General features: G+C 44.3%; 1 protein-coding gene across 2 annotated transcripts in view; it reads right to left on the reverse strand.

The window, feature by feature from the left end:
* Nucleotides 1-20,124, reverse strand: part of LOC140409045 (NAD(P) transhydrogenase, mitochondrial-like) — a 343,808-nt gene that overhangs the window by 175,993 nt on the left and 147,691 nt on the right. For both annotated transcript variants that reach the window (XM_072497085.1, XM_072497084.1), the window contains exon 15: nucleotides 3,053-3,286. In XM_072497085.1, coding sequence (XP_072353186.1) covers nucleotides 3,053-3,286 — 234 coding nt within the window. The remainder of the gene's footprint in view (nucleotides 1-3,052; nucleotides 3,287-20,124) is intronic.

The following is a 20,124-nucleotide window of genomic DNA, read 5'->3' on the forward strand; positions in this document are numbered from 1 at the left end:
TAAAGGCAAAATCTAGGGCATACCATACTGCAAAAGCTAGTGGTAAGCTGGAGGATTGGGAGAACTTTAGGGGTCAGCAAGAAGCTACTAAAAATAGAATCAAAAAAGCACGAAAGGAAACTAGTAGAAAACATGAACACTGATACCAAGAGCTTCTATAAGTATATAAAGCGGAAGAGATGAGCTAAAGTAAATGTTGGTTCTTTAGAGGACGATACTGGTGAGGTAGTAATGGGGAACACAGAGATGGCGGAAGCACTGAACCAATATTTTGCCTCTGCCATTATGGTAGAGGATAATAAAAATTTTCCAAGAACTGCAGTTAATGCAGAGGAACTTAAGTAATAACCATCACTAGAGAGAAGGTATTGAATAAACTAATGGGACTAAAGGCAGATAAGTCTCCGGGACCTGTTGGCCTACACCCTAATGTTTTAAAGGAGGTGGCAGCAAAGATAGTGGATGCATTGGTTATGGTTTTTCAAAATTCTCTGGATTCTGGAAAGATCCCAGTGAATTGGAAACACGCTAATGTAACTCCCCTGTTCAAAAACAGAGAGAGGCAAAAAGTAGAAAATTATAGACGGGATAGCTTGACTTCTGTGGTGGGGAAGTTGCTGGAATAAATAATTAAGGAGGAGATGACCGGGGTTTTGCCCCTACAACCCAAAGATGTGCAGGATGGGATTAGCCATGCTAAATTGCCCCTCAATTAGAAAAAATGAATTGGGTACTCTAAATTTAACAAAAAAGATGGCTGAACATTTGGAAAAACAAAGCTCAATCCACCGTTGTCAGCATGGTTTTATGAAGGGTAGGTCATGCTTGATAAACTTGCCCGAGTTCTTTGAGGACATAACCAGTAAGGTGGATAATGGGGAACTTGTTGATGTGATATCTCTAGACTTCCAGAAGGCGTTTCACAAGATGCCGCTTAAAGACTGATGCAGAAGGTGAGATCAGAGGGGGTTAGGGGTAGAGTACAAGATTGGGTTGAGGATTGGCTGACTGACAGAAAGCAGAGGGTGGGGTTAAATGGTTCCTTCTCTGGCTGACGAACTGTAACTAGTGGGGTGCCACAGGGGTCAGTCCTCGGATCTCAACTGTTTACAATCTATCTAAATGATCTGCAAGAGGAACAGAGTTTCACATAGCAATATTTGAGGATGATACTAAAATAGGTGGGAAAGCAGGCAGTGAACAGGAGATACAGATTTTACGACGTAGAGTAAAATCTAGAGGAGATAGGCTAGCAGATTGGGCCACAATTTGGCAGCTGGAGCTTAATGTGGATAAGTGTGAGGTTATCCATTTTGGCAGAAAAAATAGGCAAATTTTCTAAATGGAAAGCAGATTCAAAATGCGTCTGGGCAGAGGGATCTGGTGTCTTTGTTCATGAATCACAGAAAGTCTGTACGCAGGTACAAAATGTAATAAGAAAGGCAAGTTGAATGTGAGCATTTATTGCAAAAGGACTGGATTATAAAATACAGAAGTATTGTTGCAATTGTGTAGCGTATTGGTGAGACCACATCTGGAGTATTGTGTCCAGTTTTGGTCCCCTTATTTGTGGAAGGATGTGGTGTCATTGAAAGCAGTTCAGAAGAGGTTCACCAGATTGATTCTGGGGATGAAGGGGTTGACGTATGAGGAGGGATTAAACAGTTTGAGCTTATACTCGCTGAAGTTTAGAAGGATGAGAGGGGTCTGATCGAGGTATATAAAATACTAAAAGGGGATTGAGAAAGTAAATGTGGACCAAATGTTCCCCCTTGTGAGGAAATCTAGGACAAGAGTTCACGGATATAGGTTGAGAGGCGGTAGATTTAGAACTGAGATGAGGAGGCACTACTTCTCGCACAGGGTGGTGAATTTGTGGAACTTGCTGCCCCATAGTGCAGTGGAGTCCAAATCATTAAATGATTTCAAGAGGGAGATAGATATATTTCTAATAAAAATGGGTTAAAGGGATATGGGGAACAGGTAGGGAGGTGGCTGAGACCAGGAAAGGATCAGCCATAATCTGATTGAATGGCGAAGCAGCCTCGAAGGGTTGAATTGCCTACATCTGCCCCTAATTCCTACGTTCCTATGTTCCTAACTCTTTTAAAACCTGTCCCAACTCTATGAAAATTGTGGAGAAGTAGGAGATACATATCTCCGCAATGGAGCAGGTCAGGTCCGAGTGCCAAAGGTGTGCTTTTGGCAAGAAGCAGACCACACTATTTAAATGCACTCCCAAATATCGCACAGCCCAGGAATTCCAGAGTCGGGACCCGCCCGTCAATCTTAAAAAGGCTCCCGAATCAAAACGACTCGGTGAAAGCCCAGGCCAATGAGTTAACAAACCACAACAACCAACAAGGGAGCTGGATCTTTCACTCCCTCTGATTTGTTATGCTCTAGGTGTAGCACAAGCGGCTTCCTTGTGGTGCACTTGACAAAGGAAGGTTCAGACGTGGAGATAACTTCAACACGTTTATTAAACTATTTACACTTCTATTACTCGGGTTCGACACTACTGCTAATCTTACTATAGCTACCCAGACTGACTAACCAGTTGCTGCAATCCACGTGGTGGATGTAATATTAAATCAACCCTGTGTCTGTACTCACTGACTGTCTCCACTGGAAAGAGGCAGGTCATGTGTGTGGTGTCCTTTATATATGGGTTGGTGTAATGCCCTCCTGTGGTCGTGTCACCTCTGTGTGTATCGTGAATGTCCATTGGTCGTGTCCTATCTAACTAATCTATTGGTTGAGTGTGTGTGATGTCTCTGGTGCTCCCTCTAGTGTCTAGCTAGCCTACATGTATTTACATTAAACCCCCCCCCCCCCGTGTACCCGTAGTGATGCACATCACCACACCCTCTATTTGGCATGTCTATAATCCTTGAAGCTCAGAGGTGAAAAGATAGCAAGTTATTCTGTAAAATCTCTTGGTCAGCATCAAAATTACAATAATCAATATTCTCTCTGAAAATCTGGCTACTTTACGGACCATAACGCAATAAAGTATAACCTAATGATTTTGTATGAAATATAGACTCACCTTGTAATTTGCCGTAAGCGACAAGAGAGCCACTGAATGTCACTCCACCTATATAGGTGCCAAGATAGGCTATGATCTTGGTCAAACCGGCTGCAGAGTCTGTAGTGAAGTGAGGATATTCCACCATGTACTCAGCCACACAGGTAAGCATAGCAGCTAAACCGACCAGGCTGTGGAAAGCAGCAACCAGCTGAGGGAGGTCCGAGATCTGGATACGCATGGCAATACCCAATCCTGCAGAAAATATTAGAAATAAGTTACATTCACAACTACAGATTACCAAATAAAGAACTTGAGTAAGAACAAGCTCGGTTTATAGGCCACATCAATAATATTTTCATTGCATCAATTCTTTGTGCCTTACACAACTGTGAGAAATAAACTATTTCACTCAAAAATACCATTTTTTTTCTTAGCTATAAAGAATTCAGCTTAAGTTGCACTTGTCAATTCATGCATCATGACATCTATCAAACAATCAGTGACTATTGTATTCACTTAAGGACTTGGGTAGTTTTTAGCAATGACCATCATCACTACAAGTATTTGCATAGCACCTTCAACATCCCAAGCATCTAACAATAGGGAAAGATGAATCGAGCAATAGAGGATTCAGGAGAGCTGGCTCATGCTTGTGCATCATGTAGATTTTAAGTTTTACTTTTAATTTCAGTTGAATACAGATGAGGCTGCAGTGAGAGTGAGATAGTAACAGTTGTGTGTCCAACAAGCTGATATGATGAGCTTGTTTAGAGTCAGCATGCTTTTTGTGAGCCAGTTTGCTTCTCATTTTCAGCTCACACCACTGGCTGGCAGCACTGCGAAAAAGAGAGCCAAATGTGTAAGTGTCTCCCTGTCAGTACACAGCCTCTCCATCGGCAAGCCCATGGTATTCAAGGTAAGGTACTAACATGGATTGACGATTGGCTGTCAGGCAGAAGTCAGAGAGTTGGGATAAAAGGTTCTTTTTCGGAATGGCAACCGGTGACGAGTGGTGTCCCGCAGGGTTCAGTGTTGGGGCCACAGCTGTTCTCTTTATATATTAACGATCTAGATGACGGGACTGGGGGCATTCTGGCTAAGTTTGCCGATGATACAAAGATAGGTGGAGGGGCAGGTAGTATGGAGGAGGTGGGGAGGCTGCAGAAAGGTTTAGACAGTTTAGAAGAGTGGTCCAAGAAATGGCTGATGAAATTCAACGTGGGCAAGTGCGAGGTCTTGCACTTTGGAAAAAAGAATAGAGGCATGGACTATTTTCTAAACGGTGACAAAATGCATAATGCTGAAGTGCAAAGGGACTTGGGAGTCCTAGTCCAGGATTCTCTAAAGGTAAACTTGCAGGTTGAGTCTGTAATTCAGAAAGCAAATGCAATGTTGTCATTTATCTCAAGAGACTTGGAATATAAAAGCAGGGATGTACTTCTGAAGCTTTATAAAGCATTAGTTAGGCCCCATTTAGAATACTGTGAGCAATTTTGGGCCCCACACTTCAGGAAGGACATACTGGCACTGGAGCGGGTCCAGCGGAGATTCACACAGATGATCCCAGGAATGGTAGGCCTAACATACGATGAACGTCTGAGGATCCTGGGATTATATTCATTGGAGTTTAGGAGGTTGAGGAGAGATCTAATAGAAACTTACAAGATAATGAATGGCTTAGATAGGGTGGACGTAGGGAAGTTGTTTCCATTAGCAGGGGAGACTAGGACCCGGGGGCGCAGCCTTAGGATAAAAGGGAGTCACTTTAGAACAGAGATGAGGAAAAATTTCTTCAGCCAGAGAGTGGTGGGTCTGTGGAATTCATTGCCACAGAGGGCGGTGGAGGCCGGGACGTTGAGTGTCTTTAAGGCAGAAGTTGATAAATTCTTGATTTCTCGAGGAATTAAGGGCTATGGAGAGAGAGCGGGGAAATGGAGTTGAAATCAGCCATGATTGAATGGCGGAGTGGACTCGATGGGCCGAATGGCCTTACTTCCGCTCCTATGTCTTATGGTCTAAGTCCTCAGCTGTGCCTCCTCGTGGCCACACACGGAAACTGTGTCCCTCACAGCCCCAAGTTAAAGCTTCAGAGGAAGTCGGAGGAGATTGATCCCCAGATATGCAGTGTGTAGGCCAGCGGCATGTAGACACACCCTGGCATTCATAAACCAACCTACCAGTTATCAGCAAATAGCTCCATTGCCTTGTGGATACCTTTGGAGAGTTGAACACTACGTAAGGAAGTGAACCCAGTGAACAAATCTGACGTAGAGCCCAAAGGTGGAACAATGTCTAAATATGTCGGGCGGGATTCTCCGCCGGCGTGATTCTCCGTTTTGCCGGCGCCTGGGCTTTCCTGACGGCGTGGGGCTGCCCCACAATGAGAAACCCCATTGAGCGGCTGGCGTAACGGAGAATTCCGCCGGCCGGTTGGGGCAGAAATGTGGCACGGCGGGGCGGAGAATCCCGCCCAGTATCTTTGCAAAAACTCCTGCAACCAAGCCAGTGCCAAACATAGCATTTTGCATTCTGTAGGACTCAACTGGGGAGGTTGAGAGGAGGATCTTGATGTCTGGGTAGCCCATAAATTTTTCTCGGTCTTCCACCTAGAAGAGGATGTTCCAGTTTCACTGCAAAGCATTAACACAACATGGGGGAACGGCAGTCACAAGTAAAAAGCCCAAGTCGACTGGTGTAGAGAACGGGTGTTAGCAGCTGTCTCTGATGGTAAGAGGGACCATGATGTCCAACTGGTCAGCCACCATCCACTTCCAGTCAAGCAGCTCCAGACTAATAAAGTGCTGACACATCATGGTCATTGATGCTTTGAGCTTAGAATCTTTGCTCAACAATGGGACAGAATTAAGGGCAGCACGGTAGCATTGTGGATAGCACAATTGCTTCTCAGCTCCAGGGTCCCAGGTTCGATTCCGGCTTGGGTCATTGTCTGTGCGGAGTCTGCACATCCTCCCTGTGTGTGCGTGGGTTTCCTCCGGGTGCTCCGGTTTCCTCCCACAGTCCAAAGATGTGCAGGTTAGGTGGATTGGCCATGATAAATTGCCGTTAGTGTCCAAAATTGCCCTTAGTGTTGGGTGGGATTACTGGGTTATGGGGATAGGGTGGAGGTGTTGACCTTGGGTAGGGTGCTCTTTCCAAGAGCCGGTGCAGACTCGATGGGCCGAATGGCCTCCTTCTGCACTGTAAATTCTATGTAAATTCTAGAAACCATTGAACCCAGCAACAAACAAAACAAGTGAAAAGAAAGAAGATGCCAATTCTTCCATTGGCAAGCTGGAACCTCAGAACCACGTACATGAGACTAATAGATGACTTTCAGCTCATTGATAACCTTTGCAAGATAGCTGCAATAAGCAAAGAACTTAATAGACTAAGCAGTGATATAGCATCCCTACAAGAGACCAGGCTTGCCGAGAGCCAAAAGAAAAACATTATATGTTCTCCTGGCAGAAGAAACGCATGAGCAACGTATAAGCTTCAATCCATAGAATCCCTACAGTGCAGAAGCCATTCAGCCCATCGAGTCTGCACCGACCCTCTGAAAGAGCACTCTACCTAAGTTAATTCCACCGTCCTATCCCTGTAACCCTGTAAATTGATCATGGCCAATCCACCTAACCTGCACATCTTTTGGAGGAAACCAGAGCACACGGAGGAAACCCGCGCAGACATGGGAAGAATGTGTAAACTCCACACAGATAATCACCCATGTCCCGAATCGAACTTGGGTCCCTGGCGCTGTGTTGCAGCAGTACAATCACTGTGCCCTCAGGAACTCGATACTTTCAATGACAGAATCTCCCATAGATTGTTCAGAATGTGTTTTCTCCATCCACTTCTTAACTGAAGCAGGGCCAGTTAATCCCATGAGTATCCATGTTCCAATATTGTGCTCCATTACTGAGGCAACAGGCCTGGCTCTATGATGAGCTTGAAACTGCTATCAGCACAATTCCTAAGTCAGAACACCTTCACAGACTGGAGGATTTCAACGCAAGAATGGATGCGGACCATGAAGCATGTCCCGCTTGCATCAGATATCATGGTCGAGGATGGATAAATGAGAATGATCAGAGATTACATGAAATTTACTGCTTTGTGTAACCAACACCTTCTTTCAGAACAAACCATGCCACAAAATGTCTTGGAGACATACAAGATCAGAGCATTGGCACCAGATGGATCTGGCCATCATCAGACATGTCTCTCTGAATATCATTCACAACATCCAAACTCTGCAATCTTGGACTTGACCCCTCCCTGTACAGCTGGATCCTTGACTTCTTCACCAACAGACCACAATCTGTAAGGATAGGTAACAGCACCTCCTCCACAATAGTCCTCAACACCGGAGCCCCGCAAGGATGTGTGCTCAACCCTCTATTGTACTCCCTACACACACACAACTATGTGGCAAGATTTAACTCCAATTCGATCTATAAGTTTGCAGATGATACGACTATGGTGGGTCGTATCTCAAACAACGACAAATCAGACTACAGAAGGGAGATAAATCACTTGGTTGCATAGTGTAGCGAAAATATCCTCTCTCTAAATGCTGGAAAGACCAAGGAATTGATCATCGACTTCAAGAAGCGTAGCACGGCACACACCCATCTACATCAATGGCTCCGAAGTGGAGATGGTCGATCGCTTTAAGTTCCCGGGGGTCACCATCACCAACAGTCTGTCCTGGTCCACTCACGTTGATGCAAGAAAGCCCAACAACATCTCTACTTCCTACGGAAGCTAAGGAAATTTGGCATGTCTGCATCAACTCTCACAAACTTCTACAGCTGTGCCATAGAGAGCATCCTATGGGGGCAGCACGGTAGCATTGTGGATAGCACAAATGCTTCACAGCTCCAGGGTCCCAGGTTCGATTCCGGCTTGGGTCACTGTCTGTGCGGAGTCTTCACATCCTCCCCGTGTGTGCGTGGGTTTCCTCCGGGTGCTCCGGTTTCCTCCCACAGTCCAAAGATGTGCGGGTTAGGTGGATTGGCCATGCTAAATTGCCGTTAGTGTCCAAAATTGCCCTTAGTGTTGTGTGGGGTTACTGGGTTATGGGGATAGGGTGGAGGTGTGGACCTTGGGTAGGGTGCTCTTTCCAAGAGCCGGTGCAGACTCGATGGGCCGAATGGCCTCCTTCTGCACTGTAAATTCTATGATTCTATGATCCTATCCGCCTGCATCACAGCTTGGTATGGCAACTGCTCGGTCCAAGATCGCAAGAAACTGCAGAATGTGGTGAACTCAGCCCAATGCATCACACAAGCTTGTGACTCTCCCATTGATTCTGTCTACACCTCCCGCTGCCTCAGGAAGACAGACAGCATTGTCAGAGACCCCTCACACCCAGGCTTTGCCCTCTTACAGACCCTTCCATCAGGCAGAAGGTACAGAAGTCTGAATACCCGCACATCCAAACATAGGAACAGCTTCTTCCCCACAGCTACTAGACTCCTCAACGACTCTCCCTTGGACTGATCTGGTCCCTGTAAGAACACTATTCACAACGCCTTATGCTGCTCTTGCTCATGTATTGCTTGTTTGGCCTCTTGCTCTGCACTGCAACCAATCACCATTTGCCGATGTACCGTATGTCAATGTACTCTGTTGTTTATTCTTTTGTCCAGTATGTACGTGCTGTGTACATTTCCTCGGCCGCAGAAAAATACTTTTCACTGTACTTCGGCACATGTGACAATAAATATCAATCAATAAATCAATCAACACACAGCTACCACAGTACTGGCTGTGATACAGAACAGTCTCTGGTGTGAACCAGAGTTAGGATGAAAACCTGAAGTCTTTTTCATTGAAAGTAGAAATGCTATCTTCCTATTAACATCAGCCTTACTGCCCACCCAGATAAAAACCAAGAGTTCCTCAACCCGGTTGAACAGGCAGTATTCAGCATTCCCCACAGAGCGCAGAAGCCAAATGGAATACTCTTTGGGACATTATCGACAATACTTTCAACATATGGGAAGTAAGAGTGTAAAAATTATAATTGTTTCGAGGCTAACCTCATTGCGATGGAACCCATTATGATGATAAGCGGTCCACTCTCATTAATTACAAGGGTGGCCTGAGATGAATGCATTAAATTTCCACTCAAAGTAATGACTAACAAACTGCTAGGCAGTGCGCGAAGACTGCTGAACTCTGCCAGAATATCTAAATGTCCCTCGACATATGGCATGTATGAAGGTATTGAAAAGGTAACAAATCCATCAGAAAAGAAAATGGCACCAATGAAAACAAAGACAGAAGAGGTCATCACTAACTGCAATAAACAGTTGAAGAGATCGGTGGAACTGTCTTGAGTGACATCTAGGCCAAACACAGTCACCGAGGAAGCTCTAAATACCATAGAAAGCCTGTCTTGTCATGGCAGAGCTCAATATCAAACCTACAGTGGAGGAGCTTAGCAAAGCTATTGACTCACTTGCCATGGGCAAAGCTCCAGGTGCTGTCGCTATATTGCCTGAACTCTTTTATGCACGAAAGCCTGCACTCGTGCTGCCTCAGCACAAACCTTTCTATCTCTGTTGGAGGGAGGGTGCTGGAGGCTAGTGAATTCAGAAACTTATGGATCATTCAAAACTGATGATAAATCCACTGGTCTTAACAGGTTGCAGGTGGAACTCTTGACACACAAACAGATGGACATTGTTAAACTGCTGAGCTTAGCGAAACAATGGCAGAAAATTGATTAGTTTATTATGGTCTGACGAAACCCCTGCCCATGTGTAGAAACTGTTGAGATGGCAAAAAGAGAAGGGGCTGGATTCTTCAGTCTCCCAGCCGTGTGTTTCTCGGCTATGTTATATATATGTGTATTGTCATGAGAATGCCACTTTAAGAAATGTTTGTCTGCTCAAGTTAGTGCAGTGATGTCAGAGTGTGGGTGGAACTGAGCTCTAGCTCTGCTTTTTAGTTTCGCTTTGAGAAAAGCTTGGGTGTGTCTGTGTTTTTTGGTTTTGTTTTAGTGTTGGAGCTGCAGCCAGCCAAAGAAGGTGTAATGTTGTTCTCTCTGCCATGTAAAGACTATCTTTTGATCATTTGGTGAATTCAGAGCGATAACTGTTCTCAGTAGTGAATTTAAACCTCATGTGCTTCTGTTAAAAGGTTTTATTTTAATGTCTTATGGATGTTGAAAGGAAAGTTTAAGGATTACTTAGTGTTGTATTCTTTGGGGGTTGTATTTGAATTGATGGTTGCTAAGATGTTCACTGTATGTTTTTAAAAGGTTAACTTGAGTTCATAGAATAAACATTGTTTTGCTTTAAAAATTACTGTTAGATGTCTGCGGCACCACACCTGTAGAGTGGGCCGTGTGCTCCCCATACCACAATCTAATAAAAGTTGTGGGTCAGGTTAACGCCATGAAACACTTTGGGGTTCTCTAAACCCTGGCCCATAACAAAGTGGGGGCTCAAGGGGGATAAAAGTCTATCTATTGGATTGGCTCAGTGAACTTAAAGACAGTGAGGGGTGAGCATATTGTGGTTGCTTTTCAGCTGTGGTATTTCAGTTCAAGTAGGGAGTGTGTTGTGGACAATGGCTCTTTCAGAGGCTCTGAGTTTTTGCGGGTGGAGACGGTCACACACAGTACCTTATGGACAGAGACTAAAAACAGACTGTTAGATTTGGCAAAAACATTGCAGTTAACATTACCTGCAAAATGCGAAAAGATGAGGTGATTATGGAGGTGGCTAAGCATTTAAAGTTGCCTGAGATACAGTTTGACTCATTGGAAATGGCAAAAATTCAGTTACAAATTAAACAAATGGAACATGAGAAAGAATTAAAGCAGCTTGAATACGAAAGAGATAGAGAGGAAAAAGAAAAAGAGAGAGAGGAAAAAGAAAGAGAGAGAGGGAAAAAAAAGAGAGAGAGTTTGAACTTTGGAAAATGGCCATGAAACATGACAGTCAGTTAAAATTGGTGCATTTAAAGGGAAATGTACAGTTTGAGGATAGGGATGAGGATAGTGAGAAAGAGCGTCATAGTCGAAGGCTTGGTAGGGATCTATTTAAATATGTCCAAGCATTGCCAAGGTATGCCGAGAAGGAGGTAGAAGCCTTTTTCATGTCATTTGAGAAGGTGGCTAAACAAATGAAATGGCCACAGGACATGTGGGTATTACTGATTCAAACAAAGCTGGTAGGTAGGGCTAGTGAAGTGTTTGCATCATACCCGGAGGAGGTATCTGGATTGTATGTGGAGGTTAAAAAATCCATCTTGGATGCATATGAACTAGTGCCTGCAGCCTAAAGGTTTAGAAATTTAAGGAAATAATTTGGTCAACCATACATGGAGTTTGAAAGGAAAACAGAGTAATTTTGATAGGTGGATAAGGGCTTTCAAAATAGACCGAACATTTGAAGCTCTCAGAGAAATTATACTTTTGGAGGAGTTTAAAAATTCAATTCCTGATGTAGTGAGAACTCATGTGAAAGAGTAGAGGGTTAAAACTGCGAGATTAGCAGCAGAAATGGCAGATGATTATGAATTAGTTCATAAATCAAAGTTTGGTTTCCGACATCAGTTTCAGCCTGAGAAGGATAGAAACTGGGGACATGAGAAATACTCAAGTGGTAAAGGTAAAGGTGATCTGATGGGAGATAATAAGGAGAGTGTACCTCCGATTAAAAAAGAAATCCAGGAGGGTGGAAAAGAAATGAAAAGTTTCAAATGTTTTCACTGTAATAAACTAGGCCATGTAAAGTCAAAGTGTTGGTGGTTGAAGAAAAGCACTGGGAAGGCTGATGTGGTAAAACAGGATAAGACAGTGGGGTTTGTTGAAGTGGTAAAGGAATGCCCAAGTGAAGCGAAGGAGGTGCAAAAGATTGCACAGCCTGATCAAGAGGTGATTGATAAGAAGGTGCCAGATGTCTTTAAAGAATTTACTTGTGTGGGTAAAGTTTACTCATGTGTATCAGGAGGTAAAGAAGCCACAATTTTAAGAGATACGGGAGCTAGTCAATCTTTAATGGTAAGAGATGAGGAGTTATGTAGTTCAGGAAGAATATTGCCAGAAAAGTTGGTAATATGTGGAATTCAGGGTGAGAAGAGTAGTGTTCCGTTATATAAGGTAAGGTTGGAAAGTCCAGTGGAGAGTGGTGAAGTGGTAGTAGGAGTAATAGAGAAACTATCTTGTCCAGGAATACAGTTTATCTTGGGTAATGATACAGCTGGATCGCAGGTGGGTGATGCCTACTGTGGATGATAAGCCTGTGGAAAATCAGACAACTGAAGTGTTGAAGGACGAATATCCTGGGATTTTTCCGGATTGCGCAGTAACAAGGTCGCAAAGTCACAGGTTAAGACAAGAGGAAAAATCAAAGAGTGAAGATGAAGCTGAAGTTCATTTATCACAAACGATTTATGATCATATGGTTGATAAAGGACAAGAACAGGTGGAGGATGAGGCAGATATTTTTAGTTCAGGAAAATTGGCGGAGGTACAACAGAAAGATGTAGAAATAAAACGGATGTATCAGAAAGCATATACGGAAGAGGAATCTGAGTGTTATTACCGTAAAAATGATGTCTTGATGAGAAAATGGAGACCTTTATATATGCAGGCGGATGAAAAGTGGGCAGAAGTTCATCAAGTAGTATTGCCTGTAGGGTATAGAAAGGAGATGTTGCGAGTTGCACATGAGGTGCCAGTGGGAGGTCATTTGGGAATAAGGAAAACTCAAGCTAAAATCCAAAAACATTTTTATTGGCCTGGACTACATAAAGATGTAGTTAAATTTTGTCAATCATGTCACACATGTCAAGTGACAGAGAAACCACAAGCAGTGATAAAACCAGCACCCTTAATACCCATTCCAGCATTTGAGGAACATTTTACAAGTGTCTTACTTTATTGCGTAGGACCACTTCCAAAAACGAAAAGTGGGAATCAATATCTTTTGACAATAATGGATGTGTCGACTAGGTTTCCAGAGACTATTCCAATGCATAATATTACAGCTAAAAAGATAGTGGAGGAGTTACTTAAATGCTTTACTAGATCTGGACTACCCGCAGAAATACAATCGGATCAAGGATCAAATTTTACCTCAAGGTTATTCAAAGACATTATGGATAGCTTGGGAATAAAACAATTTAAATCAACTGCGTACCATCCAGAATTGGAGGGAGCGTTAGAAAGGCGGCATCAGACATTAAAGACAATGTTGAGAGCTTATTGTCATGATTATCCAGAGGATTGGGATAAAAGAATTCCATTCGTACTGTTTGCAATTAGGGATGCACCTAATGAGTCAACCAAATTCAGTCCTTTTGAACTAATTTTTGGTCATGAGGTAAGAGGACCACTTAAATTGATTAAGGAAAAATTGGTGGGTGAGAAATCAGAACTTACATTATTGGATTACGTGTCAAATTTTAGGGAACGATTAAATAGAGCAGGTGAATTGGCTAGACAACATTTAAAAGTTGCACAACATGTGATGAAACGGGCGGCAAACAAGAAATCCAAAGTTCGTAGTTTTGCCAGTGGAGATAAAGTTTTAGTATTGTTACCAGTAGTAGGTGAACCTTTAATAGCAAGGTTTTGTGGACCTTATCAGATTGAAAGGAAATTAAGTGAGGTGAATTATGTGGTTAAAAACTCCAGATAGAAGGAAGACTCACCGAGTGTGTCATGTGAATATGCTTAAAAGGTACTTTGAAAGGGAAGGAGAGAAAAAGGAGGAGGTTTTAATGATTCTAACTCAAAGTGACAACCAAATCCAGATGACTTTGAATTTGACATACCTCACATTAAATTGGAAAATGAGGATGTTCTTAAAAATTGGGATAAATGGTTGAGTTACCTTCCAGATGTAAAACCGACTGACCTGAAAGAGTTATTGATATCACATGGGCAAATTTGTAGAGATAAATTGGGAAGTACTAAAACGGCTATCCGTGATGTAGATGTGGGAAATGCTGCTCCAATCAAACAACATCCATATAGACTTAACCCTTTAAAATTGGCACAGGTTAACAAAGCGATTGAGAGTATGCTTAAAAATGGCATAATTGAAGTGGGTTGCAGCCAATGGAGCTCACCCATAGTGATGGTACCTAAACCAGACCGTACCCAACGGTTGTGTGTGGACTATAGAAAGGTTAATGCAATTAACAAGAACAGACACTTATCCTATCCCACGCTTGGAGGATTGCATTGAGAAGGTGGGACAATCAGCTTTTATTTCCAAACTGGATTTACTTAAAGGTTACTGGCAGTTACCTTTATCCAACAGGGCGAAGGAGATTGCAGCTTGTGTGACTCCAGATGGTACATACCAATTCAAAGTTATGCCATTTGGCATGAAAACGCCCCAGCCACATTTCAAAGGTTAACTAACAAAGTTGTTTCAGGATTACCCAATTGTGCGGTATACATCGACGATCTAGTAATTTTCAGCCAGACATGGAAAGAACATTTAAAACTTCTGATTGAGTTATTTGATCAACTTCTGGAGGCGGGTTTGGTGGTGAACCTAGCCAAAAGTGAATTTGGAAAAGCCCAAGTCACTTTCCAGGGCCATACAATTGGACAGGGTCGAATGGTCCCACGGGATGTGAAAACAAAAGTTATTGGGGAGTTTCCAATATCCTCGACACAAAGGGTAATAATGCGATTTCTTGGCATGAGTGGATTTGATCGAACATTTGTGCCAAATTTTTGTCGTGTGGTTGCTCCACTGATGGTCTTGCTGAAGAAACGTCAAAAATTTCAGTGGACAGCGGACTTTCAACAGGCATTTGACTGCCAGAAAGCTTTGATAACCAATGCTCATGTGTTGGAGAATTACAAGGGACTCTGTGATCAGATTGAATTAAAGTATCTGACTTTAAAGAGACATGCCGAGGCAGAGGGAAATGGACAGATCGTGCAGAGACCTTCTTGTTCAAAGAGACTGTCAATCGAGAGAGATTCCAGTTGGAGGAAGAAGAACAAAAAAATGGACTATATTATTATAGCTGTTTGCGTGTGTTGTTTTTTGAAACAAAAAAGTATATTTACTGTGTGCATTTCTTAAAGGATAGTGAAAAGGTGAAAAATGAAACCATCTTGAAGTTGATGGTTTATTTTTATTTCTTGGGGGGAGGTGTCATGAAAATGTCACTTTAAGAAATGTTTGTCTGCTCAAGTTAGTGCAGTGATGTCAGAGTGTGTGTGGAGCTGAGCTCTGGCTCTGCTTTTTAGTTTCGCTTTGAGAAAAGCTTGGGTGTGTCTGTGTTTCTTGGTTTCATTTTAGTGTTGGAGCTGCAGCCAGCCAAAGAAGGTGTAATGTTGTTCTCTCTGCCATGTAAAGACTATCTTTTGATCATTTGGTGAATTCAGAGTGATAACTGTTCTCAGTAGTGAATTTAAACCTCATGTGCTTCTGTTAAAAGGTTGTTTTTATGTCTTATGGGTGTTAAAAGGAAAGTTTAAGGATTACTTAGTGTTGTATTCTTTGGGGGATATATTTGAATTGATGGTTGCTAAGATGTTCACTGTATGTTTTAAAAAGGTTAACTTGAGTTCATAGAATTAACGTTGTTTTGCTTTAAAAATTACTGTTAGATGTCTGCTGCACCACTCCTGTAGAGTGGGCCATGTGCTCCACATACCACAATCTATTAAAAGTTGTGGGTCAGCTGAACTCCATGATACACTTTGGGGTTCTCTAAACGCTGGCCCATAACAGTATATATATATATATTGGAAAACGTGATGTATTTGAAGAACTTTGCTGTTTAAGAAGGGTAGCAAGCATAATCCAGGGAACTACAGGCCGGTGAGACTTACCTCAGTGGTAGGAAAATTACTGGAGAGAATTCTTCGAGACAGGATCTACTCCCAATTGGAAGCAAATGGACGTATTAGTGAGAGGCAGCATGGTTTTGTGAAGGGGAGGTCGTGTCTCTCTAACTTGATAAGAGTTTTTCGAAGAGGTCACAAAGATGATTGATGCAGGTAGGGCAGTGGATGTTGTCTATATGGACTTCAGTAAGGCCATTGACAAGGTCCCTCATGGTAGACTAGTACAAAAGGTGAAGTCACACGGGATCAGGGGTGAGCTGGCAAGGTGGATACAGAACTGGCTAGGTCATGGAAGGCAGAGAGTAGCAATGGAAGGGTGCTTTTCTAATTGGAAGGCTGTGACTAGTGGTGTTCCGCAGGGAACAGTGCTGGGCCTTTGCTGTTTGTAGTATATATAAATGATTTGGAGGAAAATGTAACTGGTCTGATTAGTAAGTTTGCAGACGACACAAAGGTTGGTGGAATTGCGGATAGCGATGAGGACTGTCAGAGGATACAGCGGGATTTAGATTGTTTGGCGACTTGGGCAGAGAGATGGCAGATGGAGTTTAATCCGGACAAATGTGAGGTAATGCATTTTGGAAGGTCTAATGCAGGTAGGAATATACAGTGAATGGTAGAACCCTCAAGAGAGATCTAGGTGTACAGGTCCACAGGCCACTGAAAGGGGCAACACAGGTGGAGAAGGTAGTCAAGAAGGCATACGGCATGCTTGCCTTCATTGGCTGAGGCACTGAGTATAAGAATTGGCAAGTCATGTTGCAGCTGTATAGAACCTTAGTTAGGCCACACTTGGAGTATAGTGTTCAATTCTGGTCGCCACACTACCAGAAGGATGTGGAGGCTTAGAGAGGGTGCAGAAGAGATTTACCAGAATGTTGCCTGGTATGGAGGGCATTAGCTATGAGGAGCGGTTGAATAAACTCGGTTTGTTCTCACTGGAACGACGGAGGTTGAGGGCGGCCTGATAGAGGTCTACAAAATTATGAGGGGCATAGACAGAGTGGATAGTCAGAGGCTTTTCCCCAGGGTAGAGGGGTCAATTACCAGGGGGCATAGGTTTAAGGTGCGAGGGGCAAAGTTTAGAGTAGATGTACGAGGCAAGTTTTTTACACAGAGGGTAGTGGGTGGCTGGAACTCGCTACCGGATCCGGGAGGTGGTGGAAGCAGGGACGATAGTGACATTTAAGAGGCATCTTGACAAATACATGAATAGGATGGGAATAGAGGGATACGGACCCAGGAAGTGTAGAAGATTGTAGTTTAATCGGGCAGCATGGTCGGCACGGGCTTGGAGGGCCGAAGGGCCTGTTCCTGTGCTGTACATTTCTTTGTTCTTGTTAACTTGTACCGTGTTTATGAGGAATAATAAATTTGATATCAATTGAATGAATCCAACCTGTGCAGTCGACTTCTTTGTTACCACTCAGCTCAGCAGTAGTTCTAGTGTCCAGGGACACAGAAAATGGTGGCCTCTAGACTTGGCAACCACAGCAGGATACCAGTAAATGGAAGGAGTGGTGGACAAAAAGAGCAGGCCCAAAAAGGTGAGGGACGCAGGCAGAAAGGAAAACCCACAGTAAAACTGGGAGAAAGAGCAGCTAAATACGTATGCAGTAAAATTACTCCGGGTAATCGTTGATTATGAACATGATGGGCACCCCAGATGGGCAGTTGGAGAATTTATGTATTACTCCAGTAAATAGGAGAAGTCAAAGAAGGCAATTTGACTGCTGGTTTATCAGTAGCAACAGATAGGGGACCTTAAAGAAATTGGAGACTTGGGACTTCCGGTGGCTGCCATGGAGAAGTAGGTCGCACATTTGATAGCTCCCGCCTGTGATGAACCTTTGGACCTTTTTCCCCCGTTTTGTTCCTGGATTTTATGGGATAAATCGGTGAAGAGTGAGACAGTGAGGAGAAATCCCCCACCAGTGTATGGAGAATTGGACCAGAAGTGGCCGTGTGAGAAGACAAAATCCTATAAGGAAGATGCAAGCAGAGCTGGCAACGCGGGAAAGCATGGCGGAGAGCAAGGGCCGCGGGGAGATGGCACAGTGGTCGATGGAGCAGCTGGTGAAGTTTTTTGAAAATTGCTTCGCCAAGCTGAAGAAGGGCACGCTGGACCCGATTAAGGCTTCGATTGATCAAGTGGTGCAGAATCAAGAGACCCACGGAAGAGTGATCCAGGAGGTCGAGAAAAAGGTGTCCGAGCACGAAGAATACCTAACCTTGCTGGAGACCAAGATGGAAATGATGAATGACCGCCAGAAAAGAATGCAGGAGAAGCTGGAGGACCTGGAGAACAGGTCCAGGAGGCAGAATCTTAGAATTGTCGGCCTCCGTGAAGGCAGTGAGGGATCGGATGCGAGGGCTTATGTGACAGACATGTTGGTGAAGTGGATGGGGGCTGAGGCATTCCCTCGGCCCCTGGAAGTGGATAGATCGCACAGAGCCCTCGCGAAGAAGCCCTGAGTGAACGGGCCGCCGATGGTGATGGTGGTATGCTTGCACCGATTCCTAGACAAAGAACACATTGGGAGCAAGTGGGAGAATTGTGACCTGCGCATTTATCAGGACCTGGGCGTGGATTTGGCCAAGAGGCGAGCTGGGTTTAATGGGGCAAAAACGGCCCTCCTTAAGGGGATGAATTTCGGGAAGTTGTACCCAGCCCTTCTGTGGGTCACACATGAGGAACGGGACTTCTACTTTGAAACACCAGACGAAGTATGGACTTTTTATTAAAGAAAAAAGACTGGAGGTGAACTAAAAGCCTTGGGGAGTACGGTGGTGGCGATTTGTTGTGCTGGGCTGTATAAGTATAAGTAGTGTTATGTGTAATAAGGGGCTGTTTTGATGGCTAAAGGTAACTTTATCTTGCAGGGAGTTGGTTAGAAGGGGGTGGTCTTTGGGGCTGGTTTTGTTTTTGTGTTGTTTTTTTCTAAAGTGGCTGTTCACTGTGTTTTCTGATGTTTGTTTATGGGGAATATGATGCTTTGAATATGTTTGTCCAAGTGGGGGGAGAGGGGAGAGAACAATGAGGAGACAGACTGCTTGGTGCCATGGGCGGGCGCTATCAAGTCAACATGGGTCAGCTGACTCACGGAAGCACAGTGGGGGGCGAGTAGGATCTAAGCTGGAGCTTGACTTGGGGGGTTGGGAGAGGGGGGGAACTGCTTTGCTGACAGAAGAACGGTTATTTTTTTTTGTTTCATAAATTTAGAGTACCCAATTCATTTTTTCCAATTAAGGGGCAATTTAGTGTGGCCAATCCACCTAGCCTGTACATCTTTGGATTGTGGGGGCAAAACCCACGCAAACACGGGGAGAATGTGCAAACTCCACACAGACAGTGACCCAGAGCCAGGATCGAACCTGGGACCTCGGCGCCGTGAGGCTGCAGGGCTAACCCACTGCGCCACCGTGTTGCCCTGGAAGAATTGTTACGAGGGGACGGTGAATGCCCGAGGGGGAGCCCGAGAAGGCGGAGGCCACGAGCTGGAGTCTGGCCTAAAAAGTGTGATGGCTAGTCGGCAGAGGGGCGGGGGGACGGGACGGGCGGACACGGGAAACCCCCCGACTAGGCTGATTACATGGAACGTTAGAGGGTTGAATGGGCCGGTCAAGAGGGCTCGCGTGTTTGCCCATTTGAGGGGTCTGAAGGCGGATGTGGCAGTGCTACAAGAGACACATCTAAAGGTTATAGATCAGACAAGATTGAGAAAGGGGTGGGTTGGCCACGTATTCCACTCAGGACTGGACTCAAAGACCAGCGGGGTAGCCATTTTGATCAATAAACGAGTGGCATTCGAGGCTGGGAGAATCGTGTCTGACAAGGGGGGTAGGTACAGAATGGTGAGTGGGAAGCTGGAGAGGGTGCGGAACATATGTGCTCCGAATTAGAACGATGTGGAATTTATGAGGCGGGTGTTAGGTAAGATCCCAGACTTCGAGTCACATAACCTGATTATGGGAGGAGATTTTAACACAGCCATTGATCCGGAATTGGACCGGTCAGAATCCAAGACAGGGAGGAGGCCGGCTGCGGCAAAGGAATTGAAGGGGTTTATGGAACAGATGGGGGGAGAAGACCATGGAGGTTTGCACGGCCATGGGCGAAGGAGTTTTCTTTTTTCTCCCATGTCCACAAGGTATACTCTCGCATTGACTTTTTTGTTCTGAGCAGGGCGCTAATACCGGGGGTGGTGGATACTGAGCACTCGGCAATCGCAGTGTCGGATCATGC

Source organism: Scyliorhinus torazame, chromosome 3, assembly GCF_047496885.1.
Source record: "Scyliorhinus torazame isolate Kashiwa2021f chromosome 3, sScyTor2.1, whole genome shotgun sequence".
Lineage (NCBI taxonomy): Eukaryota > Metazoa > Chordata > Chondrichthyes > Carcharhiniformes > Scyliorhinidae > Scyliorhinus > Scyliorhinus torazame.